General features: G+C 34.0%; 1 protein-coding gene across 1 annotated transcript in view; it reads left to right on the forward strand.

The window, feature by feature from the left end:
• LOC108904288 (transmembrane protein 47) overlaps positions 1 to 23,610 on the forward strand; it is a 422,552-nt gene that overhangs the window by 59,137 nt on the left and 339,805 nt on the right. Inside the window, exon 2 of the mRNA XM_018706778.2 lies at positions 16,767 to 16,824. Within this exon, the coding sequence (XP_018562294.1) occupies positions 16,767 to 16,824 (58 nt within the window). The remainder of the gene's footprint in view (positions 1 to 16,766; positions 16,825 to 23,610) is intronic.

Consider the following 23,610-nt stretch of genomic DNA (forward strand, 5'->3'; position numbering starts at 1 on the left):
GTCAGGGACGTATTTCCGATGGAGGAGTCTTCAAAAACAGTTTATTATGGAAAAAAATAGAAGATAACAGTTTGGCATTTCCTGAAGCAGCAATTCTTCCAGGGCAGCAAAAGATTATACCATATGTTATTCTCGGTGATGATGCATTTGCACTACACGAACATCTCATGAAACCATATGCAGGTTTACATAAAAAAGGTTCTTTGGAAAGAATTTTCAATTATAGACTATCAAGAGCACGAAGAGTGGTTGAAAATGCCTTTGGAATTGCATCTGCTGTTTTCCGAGTGTTAAGAAAACCAATGTTACTAGAACCAAATAAAGCAGCACTTGTTGTATTAACTACCCTTTACTTACATAATTTCCTAAGACAAAGTAATATTTCACGTAACATATACACTCCTAGAGGAACAGTGGACTATGAAGAGAATGGGAAATTGATTCAAGGAAGTTGGCGACAAGAACAACCCCCAAGTGAATCATTTCTTTCTGTGAGGAAGGTTCCAAGGAAATCGAGTAACGGTGCTCAAGAAATTAGAAGTGAAATAGCTGCATACTTTATGAATAATGGAAGTGTAGTTTGGCAAAATGATTATGCATAAAAAATGTGCTTATTGCTTTAATAAAAATTATACAGTTTGAACGTAAAGGTTGTAACTAATTCAATAAAATGTTTATTGATCAAGTAAAAAATGAGTGCCGACACGACGATTTTCATTTTAATTGACGCATTTTATAACATTCAAAAATCTGCCTTCCCTTTCATCTCCTCAATGTAATAGCACCCCATCAATTTTTTAAAATAACAAGAGGGGTCCTATGGGATATCATTGAAAAGGTAATTGTTCGAGAAAGTCTCGAACACATTAATTTTATTCTGAAATAAATATTGTTAGCATCACCCTGTACATTTTAAGTTATAGTTAAGATCCGACAATAAAGCAATCTGGTTTTTCCCGCAATCCACTAAACAATTGGATCTACATCCAAGCAACACGAATAGAAGATATTAAAAGGGCGGATTACAGGATAAATCCCTTAATAAATTCAGGTAGTCAGTCATTACCTATGAAATGCAAATGTTGAAATTTCTAATAATAGAAATATGATTGCTGATTGCCTTAATTCTTATTTAAGCGCCCTCAAGCGGGAGAAACAACTGTTACATATTGTAGAGTGTGACACTTCGTTTGAAAGCTTATTTTATTAGCAATTCAATACACTACATAAAATTATCTCAAGTCCTCCATTTCAGTGTATTTTACATGATGAAAACATAGGTTTACAATTTCATTTCGAACTTATCATTTACTGGATAGATTGTAGTGAAGCTTTGGCAGCTTATAGTAAAATATTTAAAAATTAAAATAAAACAATTTCATGTGTCCTGCTAATTATTATATTATATAAAATATAAAAAAGGGATAGTGCAGATGCAGTTAAAAAAAAACACATCATTCTACATATTTTTTAAATATTTTTGCCAAAAATATACTTAAATACTTACAGTTTCAGTGTTGACAGTTTCTTTCACTTTATTCTTATTCATCAGAAATGCAAAACTTGCAAATGCAAACCATTTGCTGACATAAACATCCTCCTGTCCTAAAATTTATTGACTATTTTAATTAGTTATAAGAATTATTATATTTATAATAAAAATACCTTGTCCAGTTTTTGTTGTATTTTTAATTTTTGTTCGTTCTCTTCGAAACGAAGACAATAAAGAAGTCATTTTTGTTTTGACCGATTCTGTGTCGCTTTTCATTTCTGTGGCAATTTGAAGCCAAGCATCATGTTTTTTATTTCTAAGGTGGTAATTTTTATTACCACAATCCCATAATTCAGGCTTTCCTTCATATTCATTTATTAACTGTAAAATTTTCTCGTGGTCCCAGTCACTCATGTTCTATATTGCACGCGCGCACTACAAACTTTAAATAATCACGTCCAAACTGCGCTTCGTTCGACGTGCAAATGTCTTTGATGTACCGACATCAAGCGGAACATAATTGCTCGTGCTCGAAGGCGTGCGACTTCGCGCGTTCGTGCGCACTAAAGCGTCCTAACTAGTCATGTTCGTTTAATTTTGCAACGTTCGCGAACGTTTTGCGCGGTATTGCGCTGCGGTCTGGACGCACCTTAAGAACACTTGACTACACAACCTTGAAATTAAAATTGGTTTAAATGTATTTCAAGTTTATTTTTGTCAACATCTCATTTATGGTATTGCTAATACTAGAAAATTTTTATTAAATTTATTAAAAGAAGTGATATTTTCTTAATTCAAAATGAATAGATAGTAGGTATCAAACAATTAATGTTATAAACCATAATTACAATCATCATAATTAATTATATTGCCTTGTATCGCCAACATTCGATCGCGCATTCGCTCAACTTCAGCACGTTCGGCTTCCAGTTCGCGTATTCTTTTGCGAATCGTCTCCATTTCGTGATCGAGTGCTGCCAGTCTTTCGCATTTGTCCCTCTTCCACTCTTTTAACATTTCCAACATGTGTCGTTGGGACTCCTGCGAGAAGACTTGCGCCTCGTCTTCGTTGCTGTCCGCTATGGTATCTTCTCTTTGTAGCTGATTACCATCCGCTCGTTCACATCTCGGCTCGGTTCGTTCAGGTCTCGGCTCGGCCGGTACGTGAACTTGCGCGGTGGTAATCGACGTTGAGGGGGGCTGCAGATCTGTCGTTCCACATGGCGCCTCTCTCGTTGACGATATAGACGGCGCCATATTGGTTTGTTCGCCTTCCCTCGACGGCGTGGGATCCGCCATTTTCGAGCGTACCTGCGCGTCGTCTTGGATTTGGACTAAGTTATTCCTATCGGACGCCACCGTTGCTTCTCTCCGAGTCCCGGTATTCTGTGTAATTTTTGGCTTCTTGGCCGCTAGGATTTCGGTATCTTGAGGGAGACGCACTACTGGTGGCATCTCTGGAATTGTCGACTGGGGTTTACGTTCAGCCGTCTTGCTGGTACTTTGTTTTCTTGAACGCTTTAATCCCACCATTGTTAACTACTATGCTGACGAACTAGCAACACAATCGAACACAAAAACAAAATTAAATTTACTTATACACAATTTTCTCTAAACTCTACGAAGACACACGTCTACACTCGACGGAGGTTCGAAGGTAAAGAATTTCAACGGCGTCTGGTGGTATGGTTCGTAGCTACCGCTCCCCTACTAACTTGCGCATTGGTTCTGCGCAGCTTGGGTTTCGTCTACCTGCACATTCCACATCACGCGCCTGACTTTGCCAGTGTTGCTTCCTTCATACATATACTTCGTTTCAGATAAGGAATATACGTATACTTCGTTTCAAATAAGGATGCACGGCTACATATATTTGTTTTCGTTGTAACGCACTTATTATGCGTGTACTTTTGGATCTTGGAGGAAGGTTAAAGAACTACACTGTCGGTGTAATTTAGAATTTTCAATTGCTTTATTTTTCATTTCTCTACAATTTCCTTCTTACCCTTACACATCTTATACCTAAACCTTAATTATGTGTACATAATTAATTTAGTTTAATACTACTCTTAACTTATTAGGAATGTATGGATTACTTGATATTTTTAAATTATTATAAATCGCCGAAATACACTACCAAAGCAGGGTGTTTAAAAGTGTATGGATCATACATACTTGATGGATAGTTTCCTTGGATGAAAATAAACCTATTTAGATCAAGTTACTTCATTTTTTAAAGATTTTTCTAAGAACTTTGTCACTTCTTTAGGAGTTTCAATGAAAAAATGTATTTCAAAGGTTTTTTGGAATAGACAGAGATGAACATTTTTTCTTACCTAAAACATGGAGGCCATTAAGAATACCTGACGTAATCTCTAGTATTTTTCTGTCATATTTTTTGTCGGTGCAGATTTTTAGGAGTGTTATGAAACCCCACTTTATATTCCTACTACAGAAAGGGTTCCCGCTAAAGTGCATCTGTTCAGAAAAAAAAATATTTAAATGTTCTATTGCTCTTGGGCGCAATTTAGTACAATTAAACTTGACTTTTTTTGCTATATTTGTTGTTATATTAAGTATTTTGTATACATTTTAGCAACATGCAACAAGGACTTGTATACCTGTGTTTTCCCGGAATTTTTTAGAAAAAAATGTATAACAAAATACAAAACACTGTTTAAGGTATTCTTAACGATTTGTATGCTTTATTTTATTATTTAAGAAATCTTCATTTTCAGTTACCCTAAAAACCTCCCTGTAATAATTTTTATTGAAATATCTAAAAAAGGTGATTTAAAAAATTTAATAAAATATTTTTTAAAGCCTTTCCTAAGACATGTACAGTCGGCGCCAACGAATTCTAACCCCTAGAAGGAGCTTTGTGAAAATAATACCTTACATTCAGTTGTAGCCAGCATCTAGATAAAGAACTACTAATTGGATAGAGACAGAGTATATTTACGTATACCTAAAGAGACACAACGGCAGTGGCGTAGGGGATATATTTTGACACGGATAAAAAATTATTTATTAATTTATTTATTCACCCAACTGCACCCAACTAACATGTACAAGGCCCAATTACAGGTTACAATAAAAGTACATTACACACACCTAAATACCTAAAGTGAGCTACAAACACATTGTGATAAAGCAGTATTAAAAAACATTTATCACTAGGAAAACAAGTGGTATTGTATAACATTGTCAACCACTACAAAGCAGTATTTAAAATCTTTATCTTAACCTAACAATATATTCTTAATTAATAATAAAACATATATTTGTTGCCTAAGAAAAGAAAAAAAAGAATTCGTTGATCTGTACCACTTAGAAATTGTTTTTGTATGTGACAAAGCCATGTTAAAACTTCTTCTTGCATAATTATAAGCATCTGTTGAATAAAAGCTTAACGTTAAGGCAAACGACCTAAGCTCAGATGAACACGTTTTACGAGATTGTCATTTTCTTGATCTTTGACAGATTTCACCTAATATTCCATATTCCTAAAATTACATATTGTTTACAGACACAGAAAGAATAAGTATTTTTCAACTTACATGAATGATACATTGAGCAGTTTCTGTTGTCATATTTCTTTTTCAAAAATTTCAGAAGAGAATTAAGGCTACAAATTCTGGCTTTTAGACGACTCTTTGCCTGCTGCAGACTTCGGATTTTGTTTGCATTTTAATTTTTTTCTTACAAATACTCCAATTTTTTCTTGCTCTTTTTGGACTATCCATGTCAGAAGTATGGCATTCTCCAAAATATCGTGGATAAGGCCTTTTCCTAAAAATGATGAATTATCTATTCCAGATGTATTTTATATAAACACTTACGGTAGTGTTTATATAAAATAAAATGGTAATATATAAATAGGTAACAGGTAGAATTTTCTTGGTATTTTTTAAAATGTACTGAATAAAAAAAATGTTAGATAGGTAAGCAGATAGCAAAATTATAGGGTATTAGTTGTAGATACTATACAAAGGATATATAATTTGTTAATTATATTTTTATAACTTACTTCACGTTTATAATTTTATTACGATTGGGTGAATCCATTCCTATTTCTGATGCAGTTAAAGTTGATCAATGTTTTGGTGATGTGTCACCAAATTTCAAATATATTTCAGAAAGATCTGTAGCCTTATTTGTAGTAGATAACAAGCCTGATTGAGCACTCAGTGTCGATGACGATGAACATGTGGATATATTTTCTGGTTTTTGTTGCGGCAAGTGCAATGACTGTTCCGTAGGAACATCATTTAGAGAAATATTTTCCTTATTAGAACTGTCTGATCTATAAAAATTAAATAAAAAGGTAAAGAGGTACTAGGTAACTGTAAAGGCTTTTTACTTGTATATTTTAATCAATATAAAAGTTATTTTACCTGCTATAAGTAGAAGCTATTATTGGAATAGCTGTCTCTCGCAAGTACTTTATACCTGATGGCTTTGTCAGAAAATCATTAATCGCAAAATGATCAGAACAAACAAAAATGTTGTCGGTAATATTGACATCACCTAGGGAGAGCTTCCACAAGTTTCAGATTCTTAGGATATCTAAAAAATACAGGTATTACTCTTAATATAATTATAATATTACTGAGACAGGAAAATATAAGTTGAACAATTAAAAAATATATCTTTTTAATAATTTAGATAACGATTTAGTCAGTATTTTATCACTGCTAATTAAGTATTAAATGTAAAACACCCTTATGTAACTCCTCAAACGCCGCCCATGTTGCTTGTTTACTTATCTGTCAAAAGACCGCTGTCCGCCTTTTTTAAATAAAACTTTACAAATAACACACTTTCTAACCATGTCTTAGCACTAAATAAATGTCCATACATAAAAACTACACAACAATAAGAGGAAAATGCCACACTAAACACAAATAAACTCAAATACGTTAATAGCGGCTACACACTTTTCCTTTGACAGATGTCATCGACAGTCATCGAAATGCGGACGTAGGCGGGACTATTAATTCGACCAATAGAAATTTGTGTCTCCTGAAGATTTTATTTGTTTATGTACATTCGCAAACGAATACATCCAAAGCTCTTTCTAGTGGTTACAATTCATTGGTCGGCGCCACCCAAATGTGAACGGCAATATTGTACCGTGTAATTTAAACTTCAAATCATAGTCGTAAAATTCAATAGTTGTCAAATATACATATATGTCATTTAGAGCAAACGTAATTAAATGTAAACAAGTAACGTGAAATATGCCGGAGCATTTAACTGAAGCGCATAGTTTTTATATTAAACAACGCTGGCGAGAACTATAATTACAAACATCTATCAGGCAAGGTGTCGGGAAGGTTTCCAGTAACGCGGAAGACAATACCTTGGTCGAATTTATCCATCAGAATACCCTCTCTGTGTTACGCCACTAAAAAAAGTCTGATTTACTACGATAAAATCCAGATGAAATTTCCATAACTACCTAAATGCGTTCACATTTGGGTGGCGTCAACTGTACCCTGATTAAGGAAAATGGGGTTATAGAAAATTTGTAGGTTATGTTCCTCAATGAATTTCAAGTTTTCTAACGGGAAACAACTTTTGAATTGACATGTTTGAAGGTTTTATTGAAGTGCATGTCAAATGTCGCTTTTTCATATAATTTCAATTTAGATATGTCAATATTCTTACAGCATAGGGCTGATTATGCCAACATGTTTTGCAGAATGTAAAGTCGTCTCAAATACAACTAATATACATCGGGTCTACGCTATAAAATTTAATAGAATTTTTTGGCTAATGCTAGTGACTAATAATATTTCACTTGGATTGGAATAATATTAAGTACATTCTTTATTCTGTAATAATCACTAATGGTATTTATTTCGGACAATAGTTTGAGGCCGTTTGCATATATCACCAAATGTACTAAATGTACTTAGTAAGTCAGCTACGATGTCGGTTATACCTAAGCAAAGCAGAAAGTAAGGGTCCGAGTAAGGAACCTTGAGGCACGCCAGGTATTTGATGAAACATAAGAATAACCCGATATCTATTTTGTAAACATTTGGCGTATACAAAGGACTTATTTCCCAATACTCCATATTTCTCTATTTCATTTTAAATAACATAAAAAAAATTGATACCGGTCGTACTACTAATATCAAAGAGGCGGTGCTGAGGGATGGAGTTAAATGGAGTTTAATGAAAATAATACTTACTCTCCGTTATTTGTCAGTTAAAAGCTCGTATAAATAAACTTCATTCCGTAAGCACTAAAACCGGTTTTATGGATTTTGCGACGTGCCATGAATTATTAAAACGGACTCCATCTATGAAATTAAATGGAAAACGCTCCTCATTTAAATATTTACAAAACAAACGAGCTGTCACGGCCAGCTGGTGCATTAACCGAACTCGCAAAGCCACTTCGAAAAACCTATTAGCGCTAATAATAGTGCCCCGACGGTGACATGCACTGACAGGCGCATCTCTGGCAATACCCTCTAGTGGTGCGTATATCAATTACATAACATTACACTAAAATAATTTATTTTACTGCAGCGAAATGTTGCTGGTCAGTAATGGTATACAGCTACCTCTCCCACACAACTTTATAACTTTAACCAACAAAAGAACTGTGTCGTTTAGGTAGAAAAGTTTCAACTAGTTATGTTTCCAGGCGGCCAATATTTACCCTTACCAATATAATACCCTTTTTGCGTTAGGATCCCAGACAGTCGGTAAATATTTATGCAAAATCTGACGCTAGAACGTTGCTGGCCTGCATAGCTCGTGAGAATGTATTAAATTACGGCACGAGTAGACGGTAAATAATTCACGAGAGCGTTACAGTTCTCACATCGGTGCAATAATTAATTAAATAAAATGCCCCTTGAGCTCTCAGGAAAGTTAATAGGAACAATAGACTATTGTATATTCGAGATGCATCACTAACTATATTAATTCCCGCGTGTTTGTTAAGGAAGTTGGACGACTAAGATGCAAAGGTGCTACATTAGTCCAGAGAACTCCTAATTTATCGTAATATTAACAAAATTCAATAGTCTGGATAAATATGGCAGTGGCTTCTCGCCAGGTGACGCAAGTGACGCAGTGCTTCACCTAAAATTCTATATTGAAAATGTATTGTGTTTGTTTTATACGCAGAAATAAACAGAATAGTTGCGCGGTGGCCGCTTTCAAAAAAAACATTGCCTTCGTTGAGCGCGAACGTCAATCTTGTACCATACAACGTATAGCATAAGTAAATGACGCGAATCGAAATCAGTTTGTATTCCGCTTCACTTCGTAGCGCTGTTTACAGCGGTTGTCATGGCAACGAGGCGGCCAACACGGGAGTAAACTACGGCTTGGAGGAAAGAGTTACGCAAAAATTGAAGCAGCATCGCCATCGCCCATCGCGTGCCTTTAAACAGTTTATACGATACGTCGCCCAGTGCATGATTATAACGGTTCTTTGTTAATATTTGTTTTGTAGAATTATTTCCTATGTTTGATCCAGTATGTATTTTATTGGAAACGCCATTTTCCAGATGGGAAATTGAGGACAAAAAGGCTTTTTTAAATTGCGAGAGATCTGTGCCGTCTCTCGATGTGGAAAAAAGGGAGAAGTTAAAAGAAAAAGTGTACGTTCGGAAGTTTCGGAATGAATGGTATTCGGAGTATAAGTGGTTGTGTGGAAGTTTTTATTTAAAAAAACTTTTCTGTATGCCATGTTTAATTGTGGGTAAAAGTCGGGTGTGTGGAATAGAGATTTAACAATTTTGGGAAAGTCATGCGAGGCTGTCGCAATCACGAAGCTTCTTTGGAACATATACGGTGTGCGTTAATGTTCGCAGAATTAAGAAGAAACCTGTACCTACCTATCATTAAGTCCACGAGCCGAACCCATATTTCTATTTTTTATAAAATCTAAATAGAAATCCTTCTCGCGAACGACAGTTTTTCGGTAATATTGCAAATACAACTAAAAATTTTTAGATTCATTTATAGCCGTTTGACCTTGAAAATTTTAAAATTTTCGCTTGCGGCGTTTTTTTTTTCTTTTTAGTCAATCTATAAATATGCTTCACCTATTCTTAATGTCACAAGCCGCCACTGAAATATGGCAACCTGATTTCAGTGTAAAAATTAATGGCTCGTAACAATCTTGGATTTTAAAAAATACGTGATTTGACATCCAAAATAGACAACAAAAATTTAAAGGCGTCACATTTTCTAAACAATGGGTACTTAAAATGGCAAAATTATTATCAATTAGCTGTTTTAAAAATATTAATGAATTCGTCTACTTTGGTGACAATTAAAAACGAATTTCAATTTAATAAATTGGATTGAGGTGTTCCAATTTCAGAAAGTGCAATTAAAACTAATAACAATAAATATAAAAATTAAAATTATTTAACAAGGCCGGAACTTTTTGTTTGTAAAGGTTTCAGCATTGTATTTAAACGAAAACTATTGGCAGCACACCTGGAATTCATGATGTTTAAAGATTTCTGTAATTTAATGCAATCAGAAGTAGTATGTATTACACAGTAAATCCTAACATCATGGTAATATCGGCCCCTGCGTCGGCTAACAGTGTGGCGGAAGAACGTCTAAAGCAGTGCCCTGTATAAGTTTCCGGATGAGGCAAATTGAGGAAATTTTAACATCATCGGCGTATAGCAATGTCATTAATAAAAGTTACAAGTAACAATGGCCAAAGGATAGAACCTTGAAGTACAGTTACATTTGTTTCTTTTAAAACAAAACCATTATGTTCATTGCCACTTCCATTTTTGCAAAATTATTTTTTTTATGCTTATGGGTTTGCAATCTTCTACATTTTTTACACACATATTTGTCACATTGTTAAAATTAATTAATAACATTTTTATTGATTTGTCGTTTTTCCAACCATAATATAAATGAAATGTTGTTGATTTAGTATTTTATGTTTTAAATATCCCTAGTGAAAATTTTGCTTAAAAATTTTCAGGTACTGACTATTAAAAATTTTCAGTACCTTTATGTAACAATTATTGTCTTACTGAGATTTAAAAAATTATTATTTTGGTATGCTTGTTCTGTAATGCCTAAAAATTGCAAGATGCATTAGTATTTATTACATTTTTATTTATTTTTACTTAAAATACAGGGTGATTCAATCATAAAGTCATTAATTTTAAGGGAAGATAGGGAAAAATGAGTGTAATAAGACAATATTAAAAAAATTTTAATTTAAATTTTTTTCGGACTGCTCTTGACCGCTGACACACAAAAGTTTATCGAGACTGAATCTTGATGTACTGTATTGTTCGGTCACTAATCTAGCTTTTATTGCATTTTTAATCCGTAGTGACCGATAAGGAAAAAACAGATCATTTTACCTACACACATGATCACATGAATGAATAAGATATTTTTTTTACATTTTAAATATTACTAAGTACTATTTATATGTTAATAAATCCAATATACAGGGTGGGTCACCAGTAACGGCTCGGTCGCTAGGCACTAAACGGCAAATGTTATAGAAACCTGTTTAGATGGGTATATGTAGGTTGATTACGGTTACATTTTAGAAATATTTTGGAATATACAGGGTGTCCAGGAAATGCGTATCTGTCAGTTACATGTTTTTAAATGCGACGCCCTGTATTTTACTGCATTTTTGAGAACACCGTAAAAAATAGGTTCTGCTTACCTAGGCTAGAACTTATGGTTTGTGAGATATCTCCATTTTAGTGAAAATGTAGGCTTAGCGTAGAAATTTAATATTCGCAATAAAAAATAGTTTTAAGGAAGCAGCTTTGGAGTGTATTTTAGATCCTTGAAGTTTTAAATTATTATATTTGTCGTCACTTAGTATTGTACAGGGTGTTAAAAAAACTGCGGGATGTTTTTCTTAACTTTAAACAGCCTAGGTATGCAGAACTTTTAATAAAGTTCACCTATTTTTTATGATGTTTTCAAAAATATAGTAAAATACAGGGTGTTCCATTTAAAAATATATAACTTTGATACACGCTTTTCCTGGACATCCTGTATATTTCAAAATATTTTTTAAATGTAACCGTAATCAAGCTACACATACCCGCCTAAACAGGTTTATATAACATTTGTTGTTTGATCCCTAGCGACCGAGGCATTGCTGGTGACCCACCCTGTGTAACAATAAAAATTGTTTTCGAATGTTACGTTTTTACAATTTAGTATTTTTAATATTTTTACCGTTTTCACTATGTCTTATAATTGAATATGAGTTTTTAGTATTACGTTCAATTAATTATTCAGTTTGTAGTACGTATACCTAATGACTTATTGTTTTTCAAATAGTAGTATGGTACCTACTTATATAAAATGTCAGTATGGCTAAAAAACACTCAATCGTCCATAGCACTTTGTTAATAAAGTTGGGATTCGCTGCACTTTGATTGTGATACCAATTGCAAAATTCAAGACAACTGAGGAAATCAGCTGTTTCGCTTCAACGTTCGAACGCTCTTTAGTACGCTGGCGTGTTCCCTCTCATAAAATGTGTTGCGAAGTAAGGCGCCGAGTAAGCGCAAGTTAAGTTATTTGTTTATTTTTAAAAATCGATTTGTCTATTAGGCCCTACATGATTAAAATTAATGACATTATGACTGAATCACCCTGCATAGATACAGTATTGCCTCAAGAGGGCTACGGATCTAAATAAAACTTCGGGTACCATTAACTACAATGTAAAATATATCGATGCTGCATCGCAATGTGTTATTGGATTTCTCTATGTAAATCGAGTAAAACGATAAACCCCCCCCATTCCCGCGGACTATAAATCACCCGGATGTGATTTAATTAAATTTAATAAAACTAAACACAATGTAGCCGGCGGCCGTATTGTGTCTTCAATTCTGTTTCACGAGTTAGACAGACGTTAGTGGATGCTGAAGCGCGCGTTATAGCCAGAAGTACTGAAATTTATCCGGAAACTTTTCCGTTTAATTCGAACCGTCCGGTCATAAATTAAAGACCTGACGGGTTACCGTGCCTACACGTATAAATTCGGAAATATGTGCCAGGTTTTCAGAAGTGGGGCGAAATGTAAACGCTAAAAATATTTTAATACGTAGTAACGACTCTCGGCGACCCTTAGATAAAACAAAACCAAAGGTCGGTTAGGGGTTTTAAGTGCTTAAACCCGCATAAGTGAAAAAAATATTATATCGGGGTCGTCTGGTGTGGAAGTGGGACCCATGCTGGAAAAAAACGTATTTTACAATGTAGTTATTGTGATCCATATATTGTATGAAATACTATCACAAATGTAATTATTTATCAAATATATTTTCTTATAATTTTACAAAATAAAATATTAATTTTATGTATTTCAACAAAATTTAATAATATTGAAACAATGTAGAATGTGATAATGAACAAAACAATGAATTAATTAAAGCTTCGTGCAAAATAAACAACACTACAAGTTTCAAAAATATAATTTTTATTTGTCATAAAAATTACACAAATATAAGACAAAACATAGCACAAAACAATATAAATTTAATAAACTATGAACCTAGATTTGCAACTGGTTATGTCCATAAAATTGAAGTAGACGAATCTACAACATTTAAATGTAGAACATATCCAATCTCACAAAATTATAGACAAACTGTACAAAAAGATGTACAAATATGTTAGATTCAGAAATAGTCGAACATGGTAATCTGCATCTGAACTGCACTTATAAATAAAATTCATGCAATAAACTAAAACTAAAGTTTATAATACCTTTAGTCTATATTTATAATTGGAATCAAAATTAAAATTTTTGTTTAACTTCATGTAGCGATTTTCGAAATGTCAAAATCCATGATTTAACTTTGTGTAAAATTTGTGGAGCAAGATGTGTATGTATATAAGCTGTAAAGTGATTTGTGGAGTGTTAAAAAGACCTTCTAGTTGTTAAAAACTGTATTCAAATCCCAATTTACGTTCCAAGTAGTGTATAAACTTTAGTAGTTGTCAAAAAAAACGATGGACCTAAAAACATTTCAGTTAATAGCCAATTCAAACAGGAACAGACTGTTCATAAATGTGAAAATAAGTAAATATCAATGTGGTTGAACAGTATTACAGACATATAATAAAGCTATATAGCACAAAGTGGTTAAAATTTACATAAATAGGCAAAATTTGTAGAATGTTTGAAAATAGACATAGAGACAAGATACATGCATCAAAATTTACAGAAAAATGTGTAAAATCAGAACCAGTCATGCTGCAAAAAACATGCATAAAGCCATAATTTACAATTAAAAATTTCACAAAAGTTTAGTATGACGTCTAGATAGTAACAAACTCATTTGTCTTCAGTTTATAAAAAGTAAAACAGGGCTTGTAGTAGCCAGTCTTTCATAATTTGCGAAGCAGTAAACATCGTCGAGTTGAGCCTAAAATAAACAAAAGAAAGTCAAATTTAGTAAATAAATTGTGAATTTAGTAACCAAGTTATAAACGTCAAATATTATTCACAAGGTTGAATGTCATCTGTCGAGAGGTGCCGTTTTCCATCAGCCCGAATTATCACAACAAACCGTATACTTACTGGAAGTTGTTAGGTATAATGGGTACAAATGTTAAATAATCAAATGTGTAAATTATAAAACTGTCAAATGTAAATATAGTAAAGTGCAGTGTAAAGTTGCTACAGCAAGTTACAATCAAGCCATTTCTACTGAGTGGAAGACGACACGAGCAATTTCTGGACCAGCCTGACAACGTGGTACAATACTGGCAACAGTTCCAGCCACAAAAAGAACTAGAACGGAATGCGATCCTGAAACTAGCATTACTTTAAAATGTAACGTGAGTTTTCTACTTTTAGTAATCGGCCAATTAAAAACATCGATTTAAACGAATTCGTAACAAAAATCAATCACATAAACTCAAATTAAATTTTCAGTTTCAAAAAAGTCAAAAAATTTAAAATACAAACAAAATAAAAAAGGGAAAACTATAGCTAGTTAATATAACGTAGTATAAGTAAATAAGTTTGTTAAATTGTCAAAATATCTTGAGATTGTAATATAAGTTCTTTGTGAAATGCTAAGTTGAATTTTTCATTTTCTCACAACTTCTGTATTCATAAAAGTACAAAATTAAAGGAAACCACACCCTGATGAGGAGTTAGCTCTAAATACAAGTGACTCTACAAGACAAGTTCTTGTTGGTGTCCAGGCAAAAATTACAACAACGAATTCAATAAAATTAATTTACAAAGAACATAAAATTCATATTATTATAATAAAAAAATATAACAATACAGTACAAAAATATTTTAAACATTTTCTGCAACAATGTAACAGTTTTCTGGAAATATATAACACAAATTGTAATTAGTCATATTCTCTATATAAATTGTAGGCAACAGTGCAATAGTACTACAATTGTGAATATTTTTAATAATTTAAATTTTAAATTAGAACTGAACCGAAAATACAAAATAAAAAGACATTCAGAAAACAATGAATTGGAAAATTAAATACAAAGTTAGACATAATAAACTATTGTAAATATTTAGTTTATTACGACCGTCAGTTCTTACTGTTTTCTTTTCTGATATGAATTAGGTCAAGAAGTGTAACAAAAAAACACTATTGTCGACGTTTTGTTATTTTATGATATCTTCAGGACTCTATGTATTAAGCTTCATAAGTAAAAGAATGTAATTGTATATAAGGACATTTAGATAGAGATAATTGCGAATATTAATATTTTCTGTTTTAAAGTTAGAATACCTTAAAAAAAAATTAATTTTTTCAATGATTTTAGCAATATTTCTGTTCCTTTGATAGTAAGATCTGATATTTACAAAATTCCTGTGTTAATGGTGTTGATAAAAATATATTTGTATCCAGAATGCCAGCGTCCTACTTTTCTAGTAAACAAATGAATTACGAGCGCGGAATTTTGATGAAATCATGTGTCGCATATGCGCCGCACGTCATAAATTACTGCAGTTTACATTTTGTTTAGTTGTTTGATATGTGGGACTTAGCGACACGCGACTGCCACAAAAATATATTATTTTGACCCAAATACCGTGTAATCAGATGTGGTAAATTAAAGGCTAAGATAAAAGGGGAAAATTTACTGGCCGGACTTTGCTAAATGCGTTTTTTATTCAACCATTAGTTGCGGTATATCTTACACGAGTTCTGCGTATTTTTCTGATGAAGACCATGACGGTATTCCTACGAGGAGCATTAGAAAAATTTTCTCCCTAATGAAACAAAAGACTAACCATTTTTTCCCAACTGCACCAATAATACGTGCATATGAAAAGCCTATTATTTGTGCATTAATTTGTATTTAGATAAATTGTGTAGCTAAATCCATAAAAATGCATTACAGATTGCCGGTTGTAAAGATGGAATATATTTTTGTTAACATAAGATTGTTGTACAGGAAATAAATATGAATATTAATTAATGTAGCTTTTCCAATAATAAGTGAAGATAGGTATACCTGTTGAGTATTCTTTTCAGGGAATAAATATTGTGCACACTAAATATTTTATTTATTTTACTTGCTTAAATTATTTTTTAAGACTAAATATTTAGCGTTTTCTTTCAAATAAATATCTTACTAATTCCAAAGAAATCCTTCTTCAGGTGGAAATAAATGATTTCATTGACTAATAAATTTTATTTGTCCTAAATAAATCCATTCATATTTTAGTATCCTCTCGTTTTTGAAAAATAATTGGTGCTTAACATCTATACTTCTGACATGACAACACGGGCAAGTACATTAAGAGACGCATAACTGACAATAAGAATATTCCTGTCCCAGGATTTCTTACAGACTAAAAAATATGTGAAATAAGTAAATTCATTTTTACATGACATAGGATATAAGGTAACTAAATCTTTACAAGCAGATTCACGTACCTGTATTACACTAATATAACTGGCACCTCAGGAAATCGTTAATTGCGTTTATCATTGCATTATCCTAGGTTCAAGAATTAACCGTTTTTTACCTAACTCTCAGTTTCGCTTGATAAATAATCGGAAATAGTTATGATTAATTCACAATTTATTCGACCGCAAACATAAAGAATTATCTACACGAAAGCGGCAATTTCTCCTAAATGACTCATTTTTCAACCGTCCCATATTAGGAACATTATTCTAGTAAAACGTGTTTAATAGGACCATGAAACAATTCACTTGTAGGGTAATGACATTGATAAGTGAATATGTTGTTGACCTGAATCTTTTTTTTTCAGAAATATGTCGCAGCCTACCACGACGATAGAAACTGTCACCATAAAGAGACCATTAAAGGTAAGACTTCTTTTATAAAGAGTGCTAAAAGTATAGGATTGTGTGAGTATTACAAATTTAAGTGACAAAATTAGTATGTAATGATTAAAAAACGCATATAAGCTCTGATATGATGTCAAGATAATTCTAGCTAAATTAAAGAACACGGGTAGAGTCGTTTCCATTATAACTGAAATTATGTACAGGGTGTAACTAAAATACTTGCCCGAACTTTACTCCCGGATATTGCGTCGTAGAATAAAAAATATATCGCCATGAACTTGTATTCGGAAAAACTTCCATTTCAAGATTAGGATATTGAAATTAAAACAGTCTTCTACACTTATTGATATAAAATAATATAAAAAATACAGAGGCGAGAAGCCAGGAAGCCACCAACAAGAAGTTGGTGCGCAATGATTGTCATAAATGCACCTTACCTTCGTTCTTGCAATAGTGGGCGAATAGAAAAATTGTCAATATGTGCATGGATTTTTCCCAAGACGTTAATCTAGCCTCTACGCAACTAGTTTATGATTCCACCAATGTCAAAGGCCTATTAAAAGAGAAAATCATCAGCTTCCTGAATACCATTTTCCGACGTGTATCCCCTTCCCTCCAAAAAAGACAAAGAGGGAGTAAGAGTCATAACATATATTACGAAATGCCTAGAAAGAAGTCCAAGTTATCAACGAATTGAAAGGAAATTACCATACTCCCTCTTGTACACAACATATCCAAAATGGAGAGAGAACATACTACAAGACCTGGTGCATGAAAAGATCATGAACAACCCAATAAATTCAATCAACTCACTCAATTCAACCGTCTAACTTTCTCAAAGAATATTTACCTTATTTCCAATGATTTAAAAACACCTCGACTTTATTGCTATCCATAGATCTACAAGCCAAACGTACGATTCCAACGAATAAGCGAGTGTAGTTGGATTAGTCACTCATCCACTCACCTGTACGTGTCACATCTATCTAGAGGTCTAGTGACAAAGAACACTGTCACAAATCTTACAGAGTTTAATTGACAAAATAAAAAAATACAACTAGGTCAAGTGAATATTTAAGTGACGTCGTTATTCAACTTCATCAGATGATCATCGGAGATGACATGGATGAGAATTTAATAGACTTGGCAAAGGTTATGAACCAGATGGACCTTTTTAGAACCAGGTTTATGATTAAACTGAAGGAGCAGTTGTGGATTCGCCCTTGTCGTTTACTTTGACAAATATCTACATGGAAACCTTTGAGAAGAAAGTCCTGGAGTCACCAACTTTAAAGATATTTAGACGATACATTTATTATTTGATCCGATAAAATAACAGAGAACCGCATCACTGGGATATAAATAGAAGAAAATGGTACCTTGACGTTTCTTGATGTCCTTGTCAAGAGAAAACCGGACATCATAGGGCTCAACGGTTTCAGAATGCCAACTCATTCGGATAAATATCTGAACGCTGAGTACCTATCATTATCACCCAGTCTATAAACAAGGTAAAGTCCATCGAGCAGATGCCATTTACAAGCCAGAACACTTATAGGAGGAACTACCTACAGCACTTACAATCTACTCTTAGATGAAATGAATACACTAACGAGAATATTGAAATAGACATCAGACGGACACCTAAGAATAAGGAAATAGAAGGAATATCTGTCAACAATCCATCTGCTTTGTACAATATGGGGCCATGGGCGTAGGTAGGGATTGACCTTGAGGGGCCAGATTATTAGCCGGTTAGTCCGATAAAAAGATGATATTATTAAATCGTTTTTGGGGAGGACACCGGACTCTGGGGAGGTGGGGGTGTGTCCATCTCTGCCCCCCGAGCTACGCGCCTGTACAAGGATGTAGTAAAAAGATAGATTCCACCTTAAAGAAAGAATATTGAATGTTAGCACCAACTACAACACATCAAAGATGATTCCTTTCCAAGTTGTAGAAACGATTTATTTCAGAGCACCGGCGCCGGCGTATTCAGTATCCCGTGACGTCCGAAAAAGTAGACATGGGATGAATAAGAAGACATGTCAGTAATAGGTTAAAGGAGCACAAGTGTGTTGAAGAATAACAAGAAAAATCAGCAATTGCGGAGCACAGAGCAGATACATGATGCGATAGACCTAACTAATATTAGAATCCTGGTGAGTGATAATATTTTGGCCAAGACTTTACAGGGAGGCAAAGAAATCCAGGAGAATCGGGGTAATTCAGACGAGGGGTTAGAATTACCTGGAATTTGGAAACGACTCATTAGCAAAAAAAGATGCACGGAACGCCTTGAACCATATAAATAGCAGCCAGAGGACTTAATCTCCAGTTTCAAAGTTTCTTCTTCTGAAGAGATCGATATATCTCTCGAAAAGTCGAGACGTCTAAACCGACGTCGTGCGTGGCCTCTTTAATGTGGAGGTGGGGTTTAAATATTTTTTTTGCGATAGTTTCTGAAGACCCCCACTTAAATGATTGATTTAAAATAGATGATAGACCACCCTAGAATCTTTTAAATTTAATGTAGTCATAAATTTCTTCTAAATGAAGTTTTATAAGTTCCTCCTTGCTCACAGTCAATTACATCATGTCTGTCCAACTGACGCAGTTACTTGTAAGGTCTTCCGAAGTCAGTTGAACATATATAATAACGCCTAACAATAAAATTTAATGAGTTTCATAGGCGTCCCTAAAAAAGTTTTCTACTAAAGGTAAAAACTTATAATAATTTGTATATAATGTGTAGAAATTTCTATTATATGTTTATTTGGCCAACAACATATTTTAATTATTTATGTCCTCAAACAATTTTATTATATCGATGGTAAATTTCGTTTTGTTCCGTTTCAAAAGGTCTCTAAAATGCTACGTTGTAATAATATTAGTACACAAATTATCCTCTTATTTCTCCCTTTCGCAATTGTAATATGAACGATTAATAGAAGGTGCATATAATAAATTAAAATTACCTGAATCACACCAAATTCCGCATTGCTGCACTGCACTGCTAGGTAATTTGTCAGCGACTTGTCAGCAGCTGAGATTTATTGCCCAGTCGCCCAGTTCGGCTGTCTATGTACGCCGTTTGCCCGCGCGCGCATTCTTCAACTTGGCTTATACATTTCTACCACCTCGACCAGATCTGTATATGGGTATGGCTAACTAAATATGAGAACTAGTTTTTCAAATATTTCAATGCCGAGTTGCTGTGTAGCGACCGAGCCTGGTATATACTGCCTAGCTGTTTGGTCTTCAATTGATATCGGAAAGACTATACCATCATTGCATGTTCGAACAATATCAGCTTATAACATTTTTTAAGCTATGTTTATGTTTAAATGCGTGGGTCGCGTAGGTCGATACGCTATTTTTGTAGGTCCCCCATTTAATNAATGATTGATTTAAAATAGATGATAGACCACCCTAGAATCTTTTAAATTTAATGTAGTCATAAATTTCTTCTAAATGAAGTTTTATAAGTTCCTCTTTGCTCACAATCAATTACATCATATCTGTCCAACTGACGCAGTTACTCGTAAGGTCTTTCCGAAGTCAGTTGAACATATATAAAAACGCCTAACAATAAAATTTAATGAGTTTCATAGGCGTCTCTAAAAAAGTTTTCTACTAAAGGTAAAAACTTATAATAATTTGTATATAATGTGTAGAAATTTCTATTATATGTTCATTTAGCCAACAACATATTTTAGTTATTTATGTCGACCACCTCGACCAGACCTGTATATGGGTATGGCTAAATAAATATGAGAACAAGTTTTTCAAATATTTCATTGCCGAGTTGCTGTGTAGCGACCGAGCCTGGTACATACTGCCTAGCTGTTTGGTCTTCAATTGATATCGGAAAGACTATACCATCATTGCATGTTCGAACAATATCAGCTTATAACATTTTTTAAGCTATGTTTATGTTTAAATGCATGGGTCGCGTAGGTCGATACGCTATTTTTGTAGGTCCCCCATTTAATNATATGTGCATGGATTTTTCCCAAGACGTTAATCTAGCCTCTACGCAACTAGTTTATGATTCCACCAATGTCAAAGGCCTATTAAAAGAGAAAATCATCAGCTTCCTGAATACCATTTTCCGACGTGTATCCCCTTCCCTCCAAAAAAGACAAAGAGGGAGTAAGAGTCATAACATATATTACGAAATGCCTAGAAAGAAGTCCAAGTTATCAACGAATTGAAAGGAAATTACCATACTCCCTCTTGTACACAACATATCCAAAATGGAGAGAGAACATACTACAAGACCTGGTGCATGAAAAGATCATGAACAACCCAATAAATTCAATCAACTCACTCAATTCAACCGTCTAACTTTCTCAAAGAATATTTACCTTATTTCCAATGATTTAAAAACAGCTCGACTTTATTGCCATCCATAGATCTACAAGCCAAACGTACGATTCCAACGAATAAGCGAGTGTAGTTGGATTAGTCACTCATCCACTCACCTGTACGTGTCACATCTATCTAGAGGTCTAGTGACAAAGAACACTGTCACAAATCTTACAGAGTTTAATTGACAAAATAAAAAAAATACAACTAGGTCAAGTGAATATTTAAGTGACGTCGTTATTCAACTTCATCAGATGATCATCGGAGATGACATGGATGAGAATTTAGTAAACTTGGCAAAGGTTATGAACCAGATGTACCTTTTAAGAACCAGGTTTATGATTAAACTGAAGGAGCAGTTGTGGATTCGCGCTTGTCGTTTACTTTGACAAATATCTACATGGAAACCTTTGAGAAGAAAGTCCTGGAGTCACCAACTTTAAAGATATTTAGACGATACATTTATTATTTGATCCGATAAAATAACAGAGAACCGCATCACTGGGATATAAATAGAAGAAAATGGTACCTTGACGTTTCTTGATGTCCTTGTCAAAAGAAAACCGGACATCATAGGGCTCAACGGTTTCAGAATGCCAACTCATTCGGATAAATATCTGAACGCTGAGTACCTATCATCATCACCCAGACTATAAACAAGGTAAAGTCCATCGAGCAGATGCCATTTACAAGCCAGAACACTTATAGGAGGAACTACCTACAGCACTTACAATCTACTCTTAGAGGAAATGAATACACTAACGAGAATATTGAAATAGACATCAGACGGACACCTAAGAATAAGGAAATAGAAGGAATATCTGTCAACAATCCATCTGCTTTGTACAATATGGGGCCATGGGCGTAGGTAGGGATTGACCTTGAGGGGCCAGATTATTAGCCGGTTAGTCCGATAAAAAGATGATATTATTAAATCGTTTTTGGGGAGGACACCGGACTCTGGGGAGGTGGGGGTGTGTCCATCTCTGCCCCCCGAGCTACGCGCCTGTACAAGGATGTAGTAAAAAGATAGATTCCACCTTAAAGAAAGAATATTGAATGTTAGCACCAACTACAACACATCAAAGATGATTCCTTTCCAAGTTGTAGAAACGATTTATTTCAGAGCACCGGCGCCGGCGTATTCAGTATCCCGTGACGTCCGAAAAAGTAGACATGGGATGAATAAGAAGACATGTCAGTAATAGGTTAAAGGAGCACAAGTGTGTTGAAGAATAACAAGAAAAATCAGCAATTGCGGAGCACAGAGCAGATACATGATGCGATAGACCTAACTAATATTAGAATCCTGGTGAGTGATAATATTTTGGCCAAGACTTTACAGGGAGGCAAAGAAATCCAGGAGAATCGGGGTAATTCAGACGAGGGGTTAGAATTACCTGGAATTTGGAAACGACTCATTAGCAAAAAAAGATGCACGGAACGCCTTGAACCATATAAATAGCAGCCAGAGGACTTAATCTCCAGTTTCAAAGTTTCTTCTTCTGAAGAGATCGATATATCTCTCGAAAAGTCGAGACGTCTAAACCGACGTCGTGCGTGGCCTCTTTAATGTGGAGGTGGGGTTTAAATATTTTTTTTGCGATAGTTTCTGGAGACCCCCACTTAAATGATTGATTTGAAATAGATGATATACCACCCTAGAATCTTTTAAATTTAATGTAGTCATAAATTTCTTCTAAATGAAGTTTTATAAGTTCCTCCTTGCTCACAGTCAATTACATCATGTCTGTCCAACTGACGCAGTTACTTGTAAGGTCTTCCGAAGTCAGTTGAACATATATAATAACGCCTAACAATAAAATTTAATGAGTTTCATAGGCGTCCCTAAAAAAGTTTTCTACTAAAGGTAAAAACTTATAATAATTTGTATATAATGTGTAGAAATTTCTATTATATGTTTATTTGGCCAACAACATATTTTAATTATTTATGTCCTCGAACAATTTCATTATACTGATGGTAAATTTCGTTTTGTTCAGTTTCAAAAGGACTCCAAAATGCCATGTTGTAATAATATTATTTCTCTATAGAAGGTGCCTATAATAAATTAAAATTACCTGAATCACACCAAATTCAGCATTGCTCAAAGTGGTCTCGAACTAAACACTCAAACAAATAACGCCAAACCAGGCCCGGATCCAGAGACTGGTTTTGGGGGTGGCGCAAAGCACTTCTTTATCATTATTATTGTTATTATTATTATTATTATTATTATTATTATTATTATTATTGTTGCTGTTGTTGTTGTTGTTATTTTTTTGATGACGTAAGGTGTAGGTTAGGAAGGGGGACTTGCATTAATATCGACTAACTGCCTGTTGTCGTTTGGAGAAATTGAAGATCTTTAAAAAATGTTTTGCTTTGGGGGTGGCGATCGCCACATCGCCACCCCCTCTGGATCCGGGCCTG

This window comes from Anoplophora glabripennis, unplaced genomic scaffold, assembly GCF_000390285.2.
Source record: "Anoplophora glabripennis isolate ALB-LARVAE unplaced genomic scaffold, Agla_2.0 scaffold145, whole genome shotgun sequence".
In the NCBI taxonomy this organism is placed as follows: Eukaryota; Metazoa; Arthropoda; class Insecta; order Coleoptera; family Cerambycidae; genus Anoplophora; species Anoplophora glabripennis.